The 21652-nt window shown below is 38.6% G+C and overlaps 3 protein-coding genes, 1 long non-coding RNA gene and 1 other non-coding gene across 6 annotated transcripts; 2 read left to right on the plus strand and 3 right to left on the minus strand.

Moving 5' to 3' along the window:
- The first annotated feature begins 258 nt into the window (after nucleotides 1-258).
- Nucleotides 259-1486, plus strand: LOC117233599 (growth/differentiation factor 2-like). The gene has a single exon (XM_033494067.1). It carries the CDS (start codon nucleotides 439-441, stop codon nucleotides 1453-1455), a length of 1017 nt encoding a protein of 338 aa, XP_033349958.1. The 5' UTR covers nucleotides 259-438; the 3' UTR covers nucleotides 1456-1486.
- A 690-nt stretch (nucleotides 1487-2176) lies between these two features.
- LOC117233595 (microsomal triglyceride transfer protein large subunit) lies at nucleotides 2177-9655 on the minus strand. 2 transcript variants are annotated; one of them, XM_033494062.1, is made up of 5 exons: nucleotides 9362-9655; nucleotides 8569-8592; nucleotides 6342-6535; nucleotides 4662-5315; nucleotides 2177-4205 (listed from the first exon to the last, which is right to left on the minus strand). In XM_033494062.1, the coding sequence occupies exons 1-5, from the start codon at nucleotides 9426-9428 to the stop codon at nucleotides 2460-2462; spliced, it is 2685 nt and encodes an 894-aa protein (XP_033349953.1). In that variant the 5' UTR covers nucleotides 9429-9655; the 3' UTR covers nucleotides 2177-2459. The 2 variants fall into 2 exon arrangements, with proteins under 2 accessions (XP_033349953.1, XP_033349954.1); XM_033494063.1 differs by lacking the exon at nucleotides 8569-8592.
- Nucleotides 9656-10985: 1330 nt separating this feature from the next.
- On the minus strand, nucleotides 10986-13373 carry LOC117233597. The gene is made up of 3 exons (XM_033494065.1): nucleotides 11329-13373; nucleotides 11155-11253; nucleotides 10986-11069 (listed from the first exon to the last, which is right to left on the minus strand). Exons 1-3 carry the CDS (start codon nucleotides 13103-13105, stop codon nucleotides 11029-11031), a joined length of 1917 nt encoding a protein of 638 aa, XP_033349956.1. The 5' UTR covers nucleotides 13106-13373; the 3' UTR covers nucleotides 10986-11028.
- Nucleotides 13374-13491: 118 nt separating this feature from the next.
- Nucleotides 13492-13970, plus strand: LOC117233601. Its single transcript, XR_004493354.1, has 2 exons — nucleotides 13492-13541; nucleotides 13627-13970. It is a non-coding gene; the product is annotated as an uncharacterized LOC117233601 (long non-coding RNA).
- A 1356-nt stretch (nucleotides 13971-15326) lies between these two features.
- LOC117233618 lies at nucleotides 15327-15518 on the minus strand. The gene has a single exon (XR_004493357.1). It is a non-coding gene; the product is annotated as a U2 spliceosomal RNA (small nuclear RNA).
- Nucleotides 15519-21652: the final 6134 nt, after the last annotated feature.

Here is a 21652-nt window from a genome sequence, read left to right on the forward strand (position 1 = left end):
GTTGAATATAGAGAGGAATATAAGGTATCTTGTTTCTCACAACAATGATCTTAGTATAAATATAGTTAGTTTGAATTTCCTAATTAATCAAAAAATCCCATTGTGAAAATTAACTCAAGGAACATGTCATATAATTGATGTTTGGACCGACTTGCACACCGCTATGATTCATAGCGCACCATCGAACTCTCGGACTAGCCTGGAGGTCGAGTGGCAGTCTGTCGATGATAAGGACATTCCAGCAGCAATTTCGAATCCCTCCTTCCCATTGGCAGTTATTTAAAAGCCGTCCTTCAACCTCACCCACCGGCCAAGGATTCGTTGGCAGTTGGATGCCAAATCCGATCGACTTCGGTTCGAAATCATCCAATTTTTCACTCTTTCGCGTCGATTTAAAATCCCTGAAACCCATCACCAAACCCTCCAGTGCTCTTCGCCATGAACCCTTCTCAATATATCTTCTTACTCTTCGTTGGAACTTTCTGTGTCTATGGATTGTGGAAAACCAGTTCTCTTTCCTGGCGAACCTCCACGGTACACGCGAAAGCGTCGATTCAGTTCGACCTCTCCATTCCATCGTCTTCTCCATCCGTTTTCCGTCGATTCTCTAACAAAACAAACAGAAAAACCATCGGCAAAAGTCATAAAAAGTATCGTGGAGTCGTATCCAAATACATGCTAGAGCTGTACCACCGCAGATCAGACGTGGACATAGTTCGAGCGTTAGAACCGATCCATGTGTCAGGTCCGACCAACGAAGGAGCCAGGATTCTGGTATTCTCGATACCTCCGATCGACCCAGACGAAGCTCTAGAGGTAGCAGAGTTGCTCGGCGTTGTTGGATCCATTCTCAGAGTGCGTTTAGATCATACGGACGCTTTTGGAAGCTGCAAATCGAGGAGGGACGATAGTTGGAGGGCTTTCAATGTTACTTCTGCAGTGGCTGCAAGGAGTGGTAGTGCCGTCAGATTCCGAGTATACGGTAGAGTCGGTTATCATCCTTGCGGAGACGGCCCAATCTTGTTATTGAGCTACGCCAAAGTGAGGAAGAGGCGCGTAAGGCGTTCCATTCAAGAAGAAGAGACGGACGAAGACGACGGTCCCCGAAGAAGACGTAAGAATTCCTGCAGACGACGATCTCTTTACGTAGACTTTGCACTGATCGCGTACGACGAATGGGTCGTTGCTCCACCCGGGTACGAAGCCTATCAGTGCTCTGGGAAGTGCTTTTACCCGTTCGGCGATCATCTTAGCCCCACGAAGCATGCGATCGTGCAGACGTTGGTACACGGTGCTCTCCAGGCTATCGAGGGCGGCAGCAAACCTGTTGGCAGAGCTTGCTGCGTACCGACGAGACTAGCGCCTACCAGTCTGCTTTATCTGGATGCCAGTGGAACTTTAACTTATCAGTACGGCTACGAAGACATGGTTGTTGCCGAGTGTGGCTGTCGTTAAAGTGTTCAAAATATAGGTTTAAAATTAGGCAATTGAGTAAGGAGAAAATGAATTTTTATGAAAATTAAGATAGGTTCTTAAAGATCGAAAGAAAAGACATTTTTTAATCCTTATATTTCAATCAATTTATTCCAACGATTTACTTTGCGTTTCTTTATGCAAGATCAATTTTTATACCTCTTATCTCATATTCCGACAAATAAATTAAAATTTCTCCATTTAATTTAGAAAATGTATAAACTTTTTCTGATTTCCATTTCTCTTCAATACATTCTATAAATTCCAGATCTGCCTTCTTCCAGCTCTTCCTATATATATCATAAAATATAATATCTTTCAACACATAATATTCTCTGAACTAGCAATATCTGAATAAAAATATTCCTTGTATAAAACATGCATTACATTAGGTTTCATAAATTATAAATTCATCAAAAAATAAGTAACTCGATATACTTTTAGCTCTCTACAATGTATTAGATATTTCTTTGCTTGTTAATATCGATTTTAAAGTAATATTTTGTGTACTACTCATAGATATTTTGAATAAAATTGATGAGAATCGTTATAGCTTCTACGCTTAGCGTATCATTTAAATATGCAAAGCACGTATGTAAAAGGCTATGAAATAATTCAATTATTAAGGGTCATTCAACTATAAAAAATCGAATCAAAGTAAGTTGCAAAACAAATAGCGTTGATAAAAGTGGAACGAGTTCGAGCAATTTTCATCGGAATAAAATTTCTTTTTCCCCGTAAATCGTAAATGTACCGAGTACATAAATTATATAAATTATAACAAAATAGAAAAAATGTAATTACAAAATACAAAATTACAACAAAAATATACCTATACAGTTCCTTTTCGTGCAGCACGCGCGATTCCCTTTCCTCGACGCATTGCACGATACACGATTGGAAGAAGAAGAAAGTAACATCTTCGATAAAAACTGTCTTCGTAAATTCTATAAAGTTCTATGTCAAACTCGAACAGTCTTTATCGATTAACTGAACACCATCGAACACATCTCGTTATTCTTTCTGTTCAACAGATAAGACCTCCCAGGATTATGCAACCTCATCCTCCTGGTTTTTCTCAATTTGTGCCTACTTCCAGCTACCCTTTCAACCTTATATACCTGATACTTCACCACGTTCTCTGGTTGGCTAAGTCTCATGCACAGAGATACCGGCCCGGAAAAGTCTACGTCGGTGGCCAACTCCAATTTCGGTTCCATCGACATGGAGAACTCAGCCATGCTCTGCACAAAGTCGGAACGCACTTTCGTTCCTCCCTGGATCATAATTCCAGCCTTCAGATCCACCAGTGACTGAGCGTTTCTGGACCATAGGCTCAGTTGAATTTGTCCAGCTAAATCGAAGCTAACCGCACCTTGGACGTCGATTTCGGCTACGATTCCCGAGGCCAATGGAATGTATTCGTTGTAGTTATGGAGAGCAGCTAAGGCCTGGAAAGCTGGAGTTCGTTCGGACGCTGATCCAGACCAGACGTGACTCATAAGTTCCCCTTGGCCAGAGAAGAAGACGAATGGCCTGATACCAACACCTAGGAAATCGAGCTCCATTCCTGCAGTAGATGGTTCGACATCCTGAATGTCATTTTCCTGGCTGGAAGTCGAAACGAAGCTTCCTAGGCCTCCCGCGAACAGGCCAAGAGAGAATAGCGCCTCTTCGTGGTCTTCAACTTGAAGAACTACGTCGACTATTCCACGCTTCATTAAACCTGACTGAATCTCTTGAATAGTTATCAATGATCCATTACTATCTATTGACCTTAGAAAGTTTCTCGTGAACGCTGTGCTAAGACCTTTCTGGGAATACACGTTGTAATTAACGATATCCTTTCCACACGTACTCAAAACTTCGCTCAGATCTTTAGCAAATCGAAGATCCTTATCAGAGAGTTGTTCCAATCGTTGACTGAGATACTTCCGAACCTCGTAATCGAGATCTGTGTTTGCTAAATACTCCACCAAGTGTCTGATATCTTCCTTCGATGGATTCGTTTCAAGAATAATATCCAAGGCTATAGTTCTAGAACTACTGTCTCTCTTTGGCCCACCTATTTCGTAAAAGACTCGTTTGGCTACCTTTTTTACTTCAGGAGTCAGCGAATCTCTGGGTAGCGCTGACAGGGCCTTCCAAGCAGCGACATTGAGTGCTTTATTCTCACTCGTTGCAAATTTTAACAAGGTCGGGATCGCAGCCTTGGTTCTTAAATTTCTTAGAGCCCTGAGGAACTTCAGCTTGCACTCTTCACCCGTGCAAGTATCGAGACCGATTTCCAAACTGATTCTCGCTTTCTCGATGCTAGCTGGACACTCTAAATGACGTGCCATCGCTGCTGCGGTTAAAGCTATCGTTTCTGACACTTTGTCGTTCGGATGAGTCTCTTCCGATCGTCTCAGAATATTTTTAGCGATATCTGCATTCGGCGTCGGAGACAGAGACAGAGCCCAAAGATATCTTTCAGTCTCGTTTCCTATTTCGTCTTGTCGAAGAATTTTCATGGCTGCTTGATGTCCTGCTATGGTCGAGGCGGCGCCGAAGATATCTAATAGTTGAGGTTTTATTTGACGATATCGTGGACTTTTTAGGAGCTTCTGCAGTTCATCTGGAGAGGCTGATCTGACTAGAGGTAGTAACTTCAGGAACGCCGAAGCAGATTTTCCAGTACCCAATGCGTTGTTCTCCAGGGCGCTGCGGTACTCTTCGACCGTTTGTTCGATCTAAAATCAAATATTACAAAAATACGATTAAATATTTATTTATAGTCGATTATTTCCCATAATTTTGATATCGCAAATCTGTTTGTACAATTTTTAATCTATTAGATATATTAATTTACCAGCAGGATAATGAAATGGATGACTTTATGAGAAGATGTTATGCAGTAACGTGTCTTTCATTTCCTGCCTTATTCATTTATCATTGGTTACTCATAAGCAAACAAAGAACAGGAAACACTCGACAAATAAACTTGTTGATTTAAACGAAGATAATTTTAAGTATCCCAGCTTACCGGCACGCTGTTGATTTTGGCGAGAAATCAATTTCCATAACAACATAAGATGTTTATGGGATGCCGAGGAAGGTTAACAAATTGCATGTATTAAATTAGAATAGATTAATGGGAAAATGTACGTTCTAAAAGAAAACAAGGAAAAAGAATTTTATGAACTAACCGTGGGGCATCCGTAGTCAGGGCACGAGAACGGTTCCAATTGTAGCTCGATACTCGTTTCTCTGTATCCAGGTTGCGCGGCAGCGAGAGCTTGATTCAAGGTATCAGCCTGCACGGTTTTAGCGCTGAGCGTGCCAGGAAGCAGCTCGAGTGTCCTCTCCGACGTGACGATGGCGCCCACTTCCGGTCTGGCGGTAAGTGCCATTCGATGATTCTCCTCATCACGAATCAAGCTAGGCAAAAGCTGCTCCGTGAGTTCGTAGGTTGAATTACGAGTACTCGTAAGCTTCACGCCGAACAATCGATTCGAATGCCGTTTCTTTGGTGGTAGAATATTTTGCTTGCAGGATATTTTTCGTTTTCCCATTGTCCTCGGTCCCAAAGAATGGTACGTTACTTTACAGAGACCGGAAGCATCTCGTTCCTCGACGTCGCTATCGAACACTGTATATTGGAATAAACTAGCTAAGCCACGTTTGAGGTTTGCCGAAGAGACGCTCTCTGCGGTATCCATGAAGATGGAATTTACGTCGCCGTTCCTCCAAAATATCAGCAAAGGTTTCTGTGCAAGGGCGTTTATTCTGGAGGAGTGTTCGACGAATCCTTCTAGTTCTGGAGCACTTCGAGATTTGATCCACAGTTGTGGTTGCAGGAGCTATGAAAAATACAAGAATTTGTTTTTATCCATGACGATTACTGTGAAAATTTGTAGTAGAAATGAAACGATAGTGAAATGATAATAACCGATCTAATTAAATCAATTCCCCAAATATTTTGTGCAGTAACCTTCGTGAGTCATCAGGAAGCGTATACAGGCTAGTCATGTAGTTATTATTCAATGTTTTCCTGCCAAGTCCTAAATGGTAAGTATATGAAAAAGGTGAAAAAGGAAGAGGTTTTATAAAAGCAAGAGACACGAGGACAGCCCTGATATATGGCGGCCACCTCGATCAAAGCCTTGGCAGTGATCAAGGGAATACTCGGAAGATAATATATAATTGCTCAGGAAAATAAATTAACGTTTCCGCTAAAAGTTTAAACGTAAGGCCGTTAACTTATTTGTCGAGACGACCGTATATATTATACATTCACGGTATCTGGTAAAACGTGCTGTACTTTAATCTTTTAAGAAAAGGTTATCATAGCTTAATATTGCTAAGACGAACTCCCCACTTATCGTTCGTTGCTCGATAAAAATTCTATTTGAAATTGAGATTTTCCTTTGCATGCAATAACTGTCTCGTTAAATTCAATAAAACTCGGCAATTATAGACTGAACACTGTGCTATTGATAAAACACAAATATGTATAAAAAATGATAATATCAGATATTTTACATCTTGAATAAGAACTTTCATGCGTGCTATCAATGGCACGCGAATGGTACGCGAATAAAGAAAGAAATTTAATACAAACATATCTCCAAAGAGGGAACAGCAAAGATAAGAACTGGAATCTGTATACATCGAGTTAGAAATAATCCGTATTTTACCAAAACTTCACGAATTACGTGTTAGGTATACGGTAAGGAATTGCTCTCCTGCCATTTCTCTCATTAAAGTGACAGCAATTCATTATTCAAGAGTAGAAGAAATCCACTTAACAGAAATTCATTTAGTCGAACACTAGCCAAAATTTCGTTTCAATAAATGAAGTTGTATAAAACAGTAACGATTCCCACCTCGATATTCAGCAAAAAGCTACTCGGATCATCCGGTTTCTGCCAAACGGCGGTTACATCCAATTCGCCGGTTAATCGAAAGCCAACGTCCCCGCTGGATTTCGACGGAGCTGCCTCGCTAAACAGCAATGTTGTCGTCAGTTTATATTTCAATCCGCTTGCCAGGTCCCAGCCTCTAGTAGCACCAGCCATGGCTACAAAAATCACGCACACTTTCCAATACATGATCGATAAAGTAACAGAAACAACGTGGATCTATCGTTCCGCCCTGTCCTACGAGAAAACCCGGCGAAGAATCGATCGAGGATCGACGCGACAATTTCGATATGTGATCTGGCAAAGTTACCCGTCGACTGACAAACATTGTTACTCCATGGACTCTGTAATGGCTCGTCTATAAGCCAATGAGAATGGGACACACTGAATAGCGGTTGTCTGTGTGTAAGTGCGACGTTGATCGCCGGCTGACGTTTGCGTGTGGTTAGATACGTGAGTGTAGAATGTTTGGCGCGATTACGAAGTTATGAAACGTATATTTTTCTTTTTTCCTTTTTGTTTACTAATATCGTGGAGTGATAGAGCTGCAAAGAACAAAAGGAAGAATCAGTGATTATTTTAATTCGAGTTTGTACTCGTTAGTAAGTGTATGAGCTGTTTTTATATGAAACTTTAGAATAGAATAACTTGTAGATAGCTACCTTTTTTCACTTAGTACGTAAATGTAATTATGCCGATCGATGCGATAATTTCATTTGAAAATTAACTTGCCAATCTGCTTCCAAATCGTCAATTCGTAATTAGTCATTCTACCGTGTTTTAATACACTACTTTCCATGTCGTTAATTTGATGTAAGAAAATAATATTTTCATAAACAGATAAGATCTATAATTCTAATTACATGTTTGTGGAAACACTTAATATGTATCAGCGTTGGCACTTAAGGATCTATAAGTGCAGCGTATGGTTACACGAAGATAAATATGTTCACACGAGTGTGCATACAAGGTGGCTCAAAAATATGACGAAAATAGGGAAAAAAAGGTAAAATCAGAAATCTAAGAATTTACAATACAACCAGCATCAGCACAGTTAAACGATACATATCAGTTTTCGCATTCATAAATCCAATTTAAAAATAACAAAGTCATACGACTTTCTTTAAAATATTATCGTTATGATATTTCTCGAAATAGATATAACACTGGTATAAACGTACAATAAACAAATTTAATACTCAACCTAATCCCTTGAAATTCACTTCGGTAATAATTAAATTAATCAATTTGCTTGTCACACGCTGACATACCTCCACAAATATTGCCTTTATAGTCTCTTATTGCAAGTGCAGAAATAAACGTTTTTCTCGAGAGATAGTTCTTCGCGTGATTTTATAAACATTTATGTAATAAAGTTAGGAAATAAAGTAATGAAATAAAAGGAGATATTTCATTATGATATATTTTCTCAAAATTAAATAAACTTTTAATGGATTCATATTTTACATAACACAAATCCCTATTTTTGAGTCGCCCAGTATACAAACGTACGCATATCTACGCACACAAAATCGTCACAGTCTGGATCGCTCTTCTAAAAGCGGCGAAGCCCTCAGTGTGCTCTATACGAGATGCATGCATATATAGGCACAGGCTTTACTTGTGTACACGAATGTATAATCGCATATCACCAATATACTCCAACGATAAACACCGTTAATTCACCAAGTCCCTGCTACACGACAAGGAAACGGAAATAGTTACTCCGTTCTCGTAATTAATGAAAGGATGAATTGCGGCTATTTTTTGGATCGAGCTATTTTTTGTAATCGAAAATGAAAAGGAAGTTAAACAAAAATAGCCATAACCAAAGTATATTAATAACAATTAAAAATGAACAAAATTGAATTTCGAATTTGGTGCTTGATTTCGTTTGAATCTTCTGTTTCGAGTAAAATTACCAACGCTAAAAGGAATAAAACCCAATCGTGAATTCCTAACCACTGTTAGGTTATCTCAGATCAGTTATCCCGCCAAACAGGCTCCAATTTATTTTTAGTTTATAGATCCGCATATGTACAACGTTTTCAATTATTTTATATTTTACTAACGAATTTTCTGAATTGCTGAAAGTAAATTATGCAGAGAAAAATCACATTTATTATTTATCTTCCTTTAGTTTTTTTATATTAAAGTATGTCAAATATAAAACAAAGAGATGTTAATTTACCTGGGGCCATTTGACAGTAGGAACCTGAAATATAAAAAAACTTCTATCAGAGACGATCTTCGTAGCACTTTAAAGTAATTAAAGAATTATTTTTTGTTCTTAAGTCCTAAAGTTATGTTGTCGATTACTATAATTGTCCTATGCCCCGAGTTAGAAAATAATTTTGTAGCCTTGATTAACCAAACCGGTACAAAGTGAAATACCAAAAAAGTACTGAATGTATAGATACATTGAACAAAGAAACAAACACTGCGTAGATACTTTCATAAGATTCGTCGGATTTCATTTAAACATAAGACGAAACTTTATTCTTTGTTCGATGCAACGGTTAAACATTATAGCAGTTAACACGTATTAAACGTTTTTGCACTTCTAATTTACTTAATTTAACTGTTTTTAATCTAGCTACTTATCGATAGAACCAATCGAGGAAAAGTGGTTAAATAAAAATCTATATCATAAACATATCCTATATATAATACGATGCGGTTCACAAGTTATCGAATTTTTTCTAACTTACACAAGGATAGTTATAACATCAAAGATGTAAAGAAAATTGGTCGTTCTTATTGTGCTTATAAATACAGTTGTTTAAACAGTCACTTGAATAATTTTAATCAACGTCAAGCACTTCTATGAATAGTTGCCTGGATAGATGGTCGAAACATTGAAAAATGACAAATAATATAGCAAAGGGATTTAAAAATTAACAAGGATGGATGACGTCGCGCGGGAAAATACGTAAGATCGAAACGTGAAAGCAGGTGGGCCAACTTGTAAGTTGGTAACTCACCGAAAAGCGTCAGAAGATAAACGAGGGAGACTGTAAGCGTCGTGACCGGCGTTTCCGAGCAGGCCATCCTTCGTTTCTCACAGACGACCTTCCTCGTGCCTACTGCTCCGAGCTCGTGTTCTATGCTGCTCCGTACGACTCTTCTCCTTCTACCAGTAAATACGAGCAGATACAAGTAAAAGTAATTAGACAAGGCAGGCTTGCGTTATCGAACCCCACGACCATCTCTAACATTCCCCACCGCACCACGCGGAGCTATTCCCCTTCCATTGCTCGCGATATCACGAGGATAATGTATCAATCCCCTCCATTGGACCTGCTTTTGCGGTGGAAGAAGAATAAATGGAACGTGGGGATATTTGGTGATCTGATTTCAGGCGCGGTGCATTCGAAAACGAGACGTCTTGTTCTTAGGTCTTGTCTTATTTGTATGTAGGAATTGACTATTATGCGTTCCATGAAGTAAGAGGAATTAAGATAACTTTAAAGAGTAATTATTGCTAGGCAATGCATAACAACGATAATTTATATGAAACGTAATACACATCATGTATCGTCTACTTGGATAAATTCTTTGTAATAAATGGTATTTCACAGTGAATTTTACAAATAGAAAATGTAGAAAATGATCTTTGAAAGAAATATTACTCTATCTGAAAATATAATTTCATGAAATGGCAAAGGAAACAACCGCGATAATAAATTAAAATAAAAAGTACTGGTTTGCTTTGGTCTATACAAAATATTTTATTCATTTAATTAAGTACATATATCCATATTAGGAAGAAAGGACAGTATTAATAAAATATAGAACTAAATAAATGAAGTAAGATATTTGAAAAAAAAATATACAAGATGAGATTATATATTCAGTTTCAGGTAGAACAACTTTTAAATTATGTTTAAATTCAGAAGCGAAAATCGATTTTGATTATTATAATAATTCAATAATAACATATAAATTCATGTGTTTACATGACAAGATAAGCTTTATTCTTTGTTTTATTCTCCTGAAGCTGTTACACTCTCACAATAAAATTCGCCAAATCGACATGAATAGAAAAAAATAACATATTCTGTTACATGTTGATAATTACTTATCGACAAAATGACCTTGGTGGATGAAAGGTTTTGTTTAACAACTAAAAACTGTGCTAGTGATACATTCTTAAACCTAATGTGACATTAGCTTCTCCAACCTAACTGTACGTAAAGAAATCTTATACGGCGTGATGATTAACAGGATAGATGTCTTTCCATAGATGACAAAGTCAACGACTTGTGTGCTATCCCTTGTAATCTGTGATCATAAATCATACGCATGATTCTGACAAAAAATAAATTTTATTAATATAAATATTATTATACAACACGCACAAATTTTCTAACTTCCCCTGGTTGTCCCTTTATAAACAAATATGTTGCTCAATGAAATCCTATTTAATCTAATAAGAATATATAGTACATTGACATTACATATTAATATAGTATAAAGTATATATTGAAGTTAAAAACGAAGACGTCAAATGCTTAAAAATGTAGTTTCAATGAAAACAATCCATATAAACACTTGAGGATTTTCGTAGATAAAAAGTGTAACAAGTGAAAGTTTCATTAAACCGACTAAAAATTATAAAAACTTTATATTTGTACATCAGTCATACAAACTATGATATTTTGTTTCCAGATCCCCTAATACGTTCTGGAGCTGAAATTAAATTGTATACATATACATATAAATGAAATATCTAAGTATAATCTCTGATTAAGAAAAATTAAAATAAAATAATTACTTTTCTTTTGCATTTCCAAAGAAATAGAATCTTCTATTGGAATGTATTTGTTGAAATGTATTTTACACCTCTGAACGCTTTCTGCACCATGTTCTTTTCCTGCAATGAAACATACTTATTCAAATATTGCATTTAGAACAAATAAAATACTAGTTTACTGGGAATTATCAGTACCAGAAAATTTGACGTTTTTAATAGATCTTTCCTTATCGTTATTAGTTTCATCTATATTCATTTTTTCACTATTATCAACGTTAATTTTAAAAGAACTTGTTCTTCTTTTCTTCTCTACAGGTGATTCATTTTCTTTATGTCCCAGTTCTTCTATATCCATAGACATTTCGTTAAAAGATCTCTTAGCTATAGGTGTATTCATTGAAATAATAGTTCTATTTCTTAAAATTCTTATATTTTCATCACTATGGCTAATTTCTTTTTTGTCATTTATAGGAATATCTTTCTGTTTTAGTGTATTTACAGTTTCAACATCTTTATTTTCATTAATTGGTGTGAAAATATTTCTATTGAATGGTGGAGTTTGATTTGGTATCGCATTTTTATCTACAAAATTTTGTTCCCTCGTGCTTCTTTCTTGTAGTGTACCCAGACTTTTATTCAATTCTTGGAATGCTATTGCCATTTGTGTTCGTGGAGACGTTATTTTATTATTTTCTGAATTTTCTTTGATATCATCTTTATGTGCATCAGATCTAACGTCATCAAAAAAAAGTTTTCTTTCTGCTCTAAAAGCTGTTTCTTCATTAGAGCTATCAAGATCAAAATTATCTATTCTTGACAATGCTGCAGCTAAATTTAATTTTACCTCTGTTTCTTCGTCAATTGGTACTTCATTTAAAACTATATGATCAGCAAAGTTAACTTTATTTGTTAATTTCGTGAGACATCCCTTTTTGGCTGAATTCTTTGGCCGTTTTAATATGCTCTTTCCTGGTGTTTGATTAGAATTAATATAAGATACTGAATCATCTAACTGAACTTCTGGTGTTTTACATATTTCACTCAGATTTATTATTTTTGAGCAAGGCTTTTGTTTTGACAATGTTTCAGATAATTGTACTTGTTGCAGTAAACTTAATCTTTTAGCGCACATTACAGGTGAAAGTTTTTTTTCATTAAAACTACTAAATATAGCCTTTATTTTGTGTTTTATCCCAAAACTTATATTCTTTTCATATTTATCACCCAACGTTTGATATAAATTAGATTCAAGTTTACTTTTACCGCCACTGTTTCTAATTTTTGGTGTCATCTTCCGTTTTCTTTTTATTAAGATAGCTTTAATAGAATTTAATGTGTTTTTAGTAACTGATCTGTTAACAAACACGTCTTCTTTCCTGCCCTGTGAACAAAGATCCCCCAATTTTTCAAATTGTAAATCACAGTTTTTTATATCCATGTACATCATATCCCAAAATCCTTGCAAATCTTTACATGTAACTAACATTTCTCCTTTCCCTGTTTCGCAATTAGTAACCAATTGACGAAATCTATCAAACTTTTTATTTATTAACAAATATGTCTGTTCAATAACTCGATTTATTTCCAGTCGATCAATTTCTGTAATTTTAGCTTCTATCACAATTTTCATCCACTTTTCACATAATTCGGTTAATCTATCCGTCTCTTTATTCAAAAGAAAATGAAAATATTGTGCGGTACGTTCTTCTTCTTCAACTGAAACATTTAAATTTTTCATGATAGTGTCTTTGGTAGGAATATCATCATCGCTTGGTGAACGACGAAGACTAAAACCCCGTTTTAGCTGCTGTTCTTTTCTAGCATTGGATTTTCCACGACTGGAAACTACATAAGGAGAATATATAATCGGTATAGATGGAAAATTTGACTGTTCTGACGTAGATACATTATTATTTGAAGACAAACTTGCTTCTTTAGCAATAGCATTAAGTATTTCGCTCATACTAGCCATTATTTTACTTTCATTATTATTATTTTTAAAAAATTGAGATATTTATAGATGAAGTACGTTTGACTAAGAAGTACATATAAATATTAAAATACATTCATGTAATTTCTACATCCACTGCTTGTACGGGACATAACACAATTAACACAGTCGAACGAAACCAGTAAACTATAATAATATGGAACTATCATAGATTCACGTACAGTTTGTAACTAAAGCATTGCCCGAAGCACTGAGGCATGGTCGTATAAACATAACAGTAATACACAACCACAATAGCCCTGGAACATTGGAAACTGCAATGGAGGGGCTAAGATTCTCAATAGTTTGATATTCTGTGGCGTGTTTTACAAATTGGCTGCTAGATGGCGCTGAGATAAATTTGTTAAACTTGCGCATTGAACATCATTTTCACTATCCTTACCACCGAAGATAAAGGGTATAAACTAAACTATTTTAAATAAATGATAATAAATTTACATAATAGAGTAGAGTTCAGTTACAGATACGTTCGTGTGTCGTAGATTACAAACATGGCGTACTACATCACGAAGTCTAACTAGTCGATTGGAGCGCCTTGGGAAATATCAAACTTCTTCTACACCGTTGGAAGAGTCAACTACTTCTTCTACATCGCTAGAAGATTCACCAACTAAGTCCAAATCTAACGCCTAAGCACGAACACTCACTTCCTCTACTAAGTATTCTCTAGTGCTACGTCCACTAACATACGAAGTTCAAGTCTAAGAGCCTTGCTCTAGTGTGCATATCTATATCTTACCTTCGGGCGACAAGTTGTCATCAAGGAATTATATCTACTCAACAGTGTAACTTGAGTGTTGGAAATAAAACCTTATAATTCTGTAAATCACAGTGTTATACTAACTCAACCACCCCTATTATCTTAACGGAAATCAGGGGATCGATCAACTCGTGGTGTCGATTGCTGTAATCGTAATGGGAATTTACGACTCCCGTTGACGTCCCTCCTCGCGAGTTCGTCTCCCCGCGATTGGTCGAAAATACACTTTGTTTTTTTAATTCTTTAGTTCCTTAGTTTTTCAGCTCTTAATTCCTTTAGCTCTTAGTTTTGCTCTCAGCTTTTAGGTTCTTTAGCTTTTAGTTCTTTGTTTTATTAGTTTCCAATTCTTGTTAGTCTTGTTAATCGACGTGTTTGTATTTGTCAATTTGTAAACTATCGAAAATCTATCGAAATTAAAATCTTGTAATTAATAAGAGCAAAAACGTATTGCGAACGATTGTAACTCCGAGCATTCGAAATTTCAACGACTATTCTGTCAATATTCAATTAGAATACGAATAAACATTTTCTCTTGTGAAGAATATTTGTCTAATAATATAGCAGGATTAAGCGAACATTTATTTTCATCAACTTTAATCGTCTCCCGTGCCAGTACTCCTGCGCATAGCAGGTTAGCCGAAACGTGGAGTTTAATTTCAAATCGCATTAAATAACAGACAATACCACAATTTAATCTAAATTCAAAAATTAACGGCAACGCAACCAAAACGAGCCAGACAAAACGTAACAGTATACGACTACGGACAAGTATACAGTATCTTATTCTTACTCAATGATAATCAAGATGTCTAAGAATCGTTGGTGACTAAAGTCAACGACAGAACGATCGGTATTTCAGAACATGTGAAACGGTTGGTAAATGACAAACCCTGCTATCTCTAGTTAGCGCCACTCTAGAGAATGTCGAGCCATCACGGTTATGATTGAGCTACAGTAAGCAAAGAAACGTGTTCGATAGATAACCATTTAATCCACCAAGTTGTGTAAGCCTCCACCAGGATGCACTAACAAGGTCTTAAAAATTGCCAATCTAATCTTCAATATAACTTTAACGAAAGTTACACTAACTAGATCTTGAAAGTCTTCTTATTACTTGGAGCTATACCACTACACATAAGTACTGTTGAATATGGGATGTCTTGTTTTAGCTGTGACTTTTTATTTATGATTACAATTGTCGTACATATACCACATCCCTTTATCGCATATAATTATTTGAAACGTATCAAAAGACTAAGGGGATCGTGGTATAACTGGCTCATATTCGAGGCGTTCTACTCTTACAAATAAATTAGCGGCTTTTTTTGCAAAGGTAAGCGCTTTTATTGCAACGAAGAACTTGTATTCTTGAAAAATACTTAATCCCGATAAGTTAGCTACAAATATTTAATTTTAGATTTTTATAGTTGAGCCGTTCCCAACTGTACTGCAATGTCGGGCCGACTCGTGACAGAGGAAGAGCAAGCCCTTCATCTCCGTCTAGTTTCAAAAATCAGGTTAATATTCTGACTCCCCAATGGGGAGTGTATCAGATATTAAGCTGATAAGAACAGATACTACACTTTGATCTTAGCCATAAGGCCGAGAAGCGATAAATAAATTAATTTCAGCAGCTTTTATAAATCAGACAGTGAGTAATTTCGCTTGCGAGAAGGATACTAGCAAGTATACTACCTCTAGCGGTTTGTGCGGGAACTATCTTTACCCCTCTACAAATGATAGAACGTGGTTACAGTTTGGCAGGGGCTAAGGTAGATTGTCACTGACAACTTTAGATACCTGAGCATTCGTACATATGTCGTGGGTATCAAAATCGTATTACTTTTTTCGCCCAATTCAACTAATTCGGTACCCCCCTCCCCACACACACACTTTTACGTTATATGAATGTTTCTATATACACTATATAAAGTGTTTCTGTATACACTATACGTTCAATGTACACAGAATATCGTACCTGTATTACCTACGATATAAATAAATCATCGAAATTCGCATGAAATATTTTTAGTTATTTTTGTAAATACATACAGAGGAATACGTTTTTAAATTAAACTTTAATAATTGTTTCATTTATTTTTGCAGTAACTGTTACACCGAGCTGCGTTTCACGCTGATAGACGGTTATCGACTAGATCGAAATTTTCGAAAATATATATACACATAAATGGTTAATAAAATTAACGATTGGTCGTATAAGACAAGGGGTTGTGCATTACGGGATTAAATCAAACGAGATATCGAATAAGCGGAAGAATAGGATTCTGTTAAGACAACACGTGCGGAAAAAGCTGTAAAGAAAGCGAAGCAAGTTGAACGTAAAAGGAATACGCGAAACACGTGCAGCGACAAAAGCTGTGGCCGCATAAACTCTCGCAGAAATGGGAACCGGTCGGTTTGCAGGCCGCAACGAACGATCCGGCCGGCAGCAGTCGCGCTAAATAATCATAACTCAGAGAGACATTTGTAACGCCAGCTTCTCGCCCGTATTTATCGCTGTTGTTGGACGGTTTGTTGCAGCAATAACGGTAATGGGCCAGCTCGACCGGCCGCCCAACCCCTCGAAACCGCCCCGACGACCCTCGAATCCGCCGCCAACGCCGGCTACCCCTCGCCGAGAGCGATTTATCCTCGGGTAATTAGCGCAGGTAATAATTAATGCCGCCGCGCATTGTGCTAATTATCACCGGAGAACCTTTTAAGAAATGAAAGAACATTCGAAATAAAACAAAGAGGCTGCGACAGGGGATGGGCAAGAGGCTGCAGGTGGAGGGTACAAGGTAGTCGGAAGAAGGTTGGGGACGAGGCCGAAGGGAGGAGAGTTAGAGAGATAAATAGGATAGTAGAAAGATATTTACAATCCCGGGAACGAGTCTTTGTGATAATAAGTGGTAATGAGAAGGAGGAAACTGTTGGAATGCAACGATCCTCGGGTTGCAGGTGGTTGTAATAGAGATTTTAGACGCGAGCAGCAAGTTTATTTTCCAGTTGATGCTCGGTTTTGGATTTACGCAGATCGTGCGGTGCAGTATCGACTTTTATTTAAATAAATTTTGCCAATTTCAACGCGCCAAGTAACTTTTATAAGACGGTTGTTATTCAAACATGGAAAACGGAGTAAAAATAAATCCTACGTTTTGCTACGTATATTTCACATGTCGCGTGTATGCTTCAGCTTCTCAGCAACATTTCTAGCCCACATATCCGTAGAAAAAACGAGTTATCTTACTCTTAAGATCACCTCGTCTCGCAGTTCGCTCTAAACCTTCTACTGCCACCTAGAAACATGTAGACACGCGAGTGCATGTACGTATTCAAACTGGAATCAAAGACCGAAGAAGTCTCGCTCATCCCAATCCTCGACACAGCGAAGGTATCACCCTTAAAGTATCAGGTGGACTCACCCTGGCTCACATCTGCTGGACAGCGACTCCAATCTACACCCTGCAGGTCGAACAAATCAAAAGAAAACACATCTTGATAGCGATAAAGCGGGGCGAAAGAGAGTCGGAAGGTGGACGGGGGTAGAGAACGCAGAAACGTAACGAGTGGTCGGGAGAGGTCGGGTCTACGGGATGTTTGCGCGCCTATATGTATATTCCAGGGCCGAGTAAGGGACCACTGACATACGTATACGGCCAGGTAGCGTATGAAACGCCAAGTGTGTAAGTACGTGTGGCTCCATACAAACGACAGGCAACAGAGCCAAGCAGCTATCCATCAGGGTGCTTTTGTCGCCCTAATGAGAGCTTGAATTATTCAGCTTAGAGGACGCCCCTCTCTCCGAGGACCCCTTCTCACCTTCTCCACCTACTCCTCTTCCTTCTCTTTGCCTCTTCTCGGGGACTCTGCTTGCACACGCTGGAAAACTGGAGGAATTGAGAATTCCTCCGTTCGTTTCGATGCGTAGATTAACGTGCGTCCTTAAGGCCGATTTCCTGCAATTCCGTACGGAGTCGAGAATTAGAACGATCTTTGTAGGTTTAACGAACAGACAGGCGGAATCGACTTGTTTCTTTTCTCTTCTATCGATTTCTGGGAGCATCTTCTTCATTGAACACACGGTCACACGGCGATATACGAAACGATCGTGTTTTTAATCTTTCGTTGAAAAACAGCAAAAGGATTTAATTTACAGAAGTAACACGTAATAAACCGACATAAAATGTATTAAATTCTGTCGCTTTTTATCGAAGGATAAATTTATTAAATTTGCAGGTAAAACCAACAAAAATTCCTCGTTACACATTGAAAATTAATTTGGAACGAAACGGTTGCAATTGGAAGCTTGACGCAAACCACTTTTTACGCCAGTCGCTGGAAACAGTCAGTAGGATTTATCCGACAAAATAGGACGAAATTACGGTTAGTCGAGCTGCTATTATGCGCGGGTTGCTTGAATCGGCCGACCCAAGAAGCTTCAGTCAAGAGCGTATCAACGTGAAAGCGACTTTTTCAATTCTCCTTTCTCTCTCTCTCTCTCTCCCTTTTGCTAGTTCCTTTACGCGATCACAGGCGTATTCAAGCCGCAGTCAGTTTCGTAGTTTGATCCCGGCCTTCGAAATCGTTTCTTAAACCTAGAACCGGCACACGCAAAAATCCCATGAAAGATTCATGGTCCATCAACGTGGAGCGTTTCTGTGCGAAGGTCGAATCCCTATTAAATCTAACGAAGAGATTTTTCGCCGGACCGCTCTTCTGGCCGGGCCAGTTCTGTCAACTAATTTCCCCGGCGATTTTAAAATCATGGCCAGAGAACGGCGATTCATTCGTGCATCGCCCCGTCCTTTTCAAAACTGGAACGTGCACCATAAATGCTTGAACGCCCCAAGACGTCGTTTTACCTCGTGAAACGTATAAATACCGAGTCTTTGCCTTAGCGCGACCTCTTTCATATATATGTTTTCTACCGGGTATTGCACACGTTCCTGGCGGCCTATGCAAAGCTCATTTCCTCGGAGATAATTGCACTGTGATATCGCGAAACTCATCCTTTTTGTGCCAGCGAGAGAAAGAGAGACGAAAGGGGGTTTCGAGCTGGCACACTCGGGGCGAGGAACCTCGGTTTTATTAAAGTTCCTTGCACGTTGGTTGCCTTACTTTTATGCTGCCGTTTCACGAGGCGAAAACTTGCCCTGTAAGTCGATAAACTTCCCGGTAACTAACCGACATTTCAGATTTCCACGTGCTATGCCCCGCGTCGACGACGGGGCCACGTTTACGAGTCTTTCGTATGGAGTTTCTAACTCGTAAGGGAAGGATTTCTATATGGTCGTGGATTAATATTAGCCTCGAAGCTTTGTTTCTTTCGTGGAAAGCGGAAACGTGTATCTTATGTCGCAATTTATTGAAAAGAAATCTCTTCGACAAATTCGTTGCTCCTCGAGGCGCTCGCTGTTTGTCGCGCTGATTAACGATTACTCGCAGAATCGCGAGTTTGCTTCTGAAAACGGTTTGTCTTTGTTTAACGAACAAACTTCGTAGTTTGTTTGTTTAACTTTTACCGCGTTAATTACTCGCGTTTTTAATCAGTGTAACTCGATTGAAACTGTTTGGTATTTTTTTTTCTCGGATTAACGTTTCGCAATAAAATTTAGTACTAGACGAATTATCGAAACTCTTCGATATATTTACGAGCGTTTTGGTACAGTCGAGAGAACGTTTAATCTATTATACGATCGTACAAAACGCTTTCTACGTTATATAAAATTAAATTCTACCCTTTTATTTATTTTGCTAATTATCAATAACATTCTTTTTCATATATACATATATATATATATTATCTAGGGGAAAGAACGTTGAAATATTTTAATCGAAAGAACCGACTACTTTGTAAGTTTTTAACTTTCGAGCAAATGAATTAGCATGTCCAGGAACATATGCGCATCTCGGTTTCCAGGGGGTTTACGCTTAAATAATCGCTTGGGGTTACAGAGACTAAATATTTGAAAATATATATTATGCATTGCGCGCTCAAATAGAATTCTTGCCTTGAGCTATTCGTTAATCGACGAAACAAATTATCACGTCTCCTTAATGCGATAAAAATTTTCGTAAAATCGCAATTTTATCATTTACATAATAATATAAATAAAAATTCCACGAACTTCCGGTTAATTTCTGACCGACGAACTACATTTCCACTTCTTAATGAATTTTCATACTATTTAAAAAATAACTTCTCATGGTCGATAGTATAAGTAGATTTGGATACCTTGGTCGTTCGCTCGAGCTCGCCAACAAACCGCTGGAAACAATCTCTGGTCGTATCGGGGCTCGCTAGCCGGCGCAATCCTCACCCTCGGAATCCTACGATCACGGTGTAAGAAAGTCGTCAAACCGGAGACACCAGAAAATTTATCAAATTTCTGTCTCAGGCGTAACGATCCGGGGGCTCGAGGAGGGAGGCATAGCGAGAACAGACGTCGGAGCTAAGGGTTGGCGGTGGGGGTGGGTGCGCGAAAGGCGGACGGGCCGCTACATCCGCAAAGCTATTATAACCGCTCGAGCGAATCTCTATTAAAACGTGTTTACACTGGCTTAGGGGTTGACTCAGGCCGCCCCTCCTGGTCCTTGGTTTCAACCAACTCCGCTTCTTCGTGCCACCCCTGCCGAGACTCGCCTATGTACGCGCGTTCCTAACGCGAGCGTCGATGTGTGCGTGGCCAGGCCACGCGCCTATACCACAGCACGGTAATGCCTATCTAATTGTCGCGTGTATGAATAGTGAATCCCGGAGCACTCGAGGCTATGAGCTGGATCCAAGCTAACATAAGGGGAGAGCCATATGAGCTAATCTATATTATGATAGCCCAAGCCGCGGGCATCTCCACCCCCAACCCCACCTCTGTCCTCCCCCCAAGGGCCTGGTCGTCGTGCGCTCCTTCAAGAGTCTGTCCATGACGGCGCGGCTGCTTTTCCACCCTAACGGTGGCTTTATTATTACCTAACCGCAGTGCCGCGTTCTCTGACGAGGTTACTTCGCCGCGCGGATTCCCCGTGCGCGCGCCAGCAGTCTCTCTTCAAATATGCAAGCCTGGCCGCTCGAATTGGCTCTACTTCGTTCGATAAGTAATCGTTTTCTAACGGGCTGATGGTGGATACGCCGGGGGTTGTTCGTTAGAGATCGGTTTTTAAGTTCGGTCGATCCTTTGCGCCGGATAACGAAATCGCGGCTCCGACGCGTTTGAGGTACATAGTATGCGAAGCCGTGTGGTTTCAGGTTCGCGAGTGAAGCTAGTTACGCTAAAAAGGAGAGTTGCCGGGCTTTTAGTCGCGAGGATGATTTTTTCAACAGTCCTTTCCCATCGTTTACCCGCGTCGTTTTTTCTCAAATACGTAAGAAACCCGGCCGAAGGGGAACAGACGATTGTTTGCTGACAGAGCTGGTCGATAGACTTACAGATCTGATTTGGAATTTGCTTCGTAATTTACTTGGTGTTCTACTGAGTACTGATTACGTATGAATAGCGGTATCTAAAAGATCTTGCAAAGAAATACATTTACTTCTATTTACTGTGAAACGCAAGAACGAAAGCCTTTTATCGATCGGAGCATATCCTTCCATCGAATATTATAAAGAATCTGTTACAAAGGTTACGATTTTCGGAACATCGTTTCGATATTTACGCGACGACACCAATCCGTTGAAACCCGTGCAGCGTCATTAAAAATGATGTCATTGCCAGTTAAGCATCCCCTTAACGTTGTTCCTCTTGTCTTTA

Source organism: Bombus vosnesenskii, unplaced genomic scaffold, assembly GCF_011952255.1.
Source record: "Bombus vosnesenskii isolate JDL3184/JDL3185 unplaced genomic scaffold, Bvos_JDL3184-5_v1.1 scf7180000013297, whole genome shotgun sequence".
Lineage (NCBI taxonomy): Eukaryota > Metazoa > Arthropoda > Insecta > Hymenoptera > Apidae > Bombus > Bombus vosnesenskii.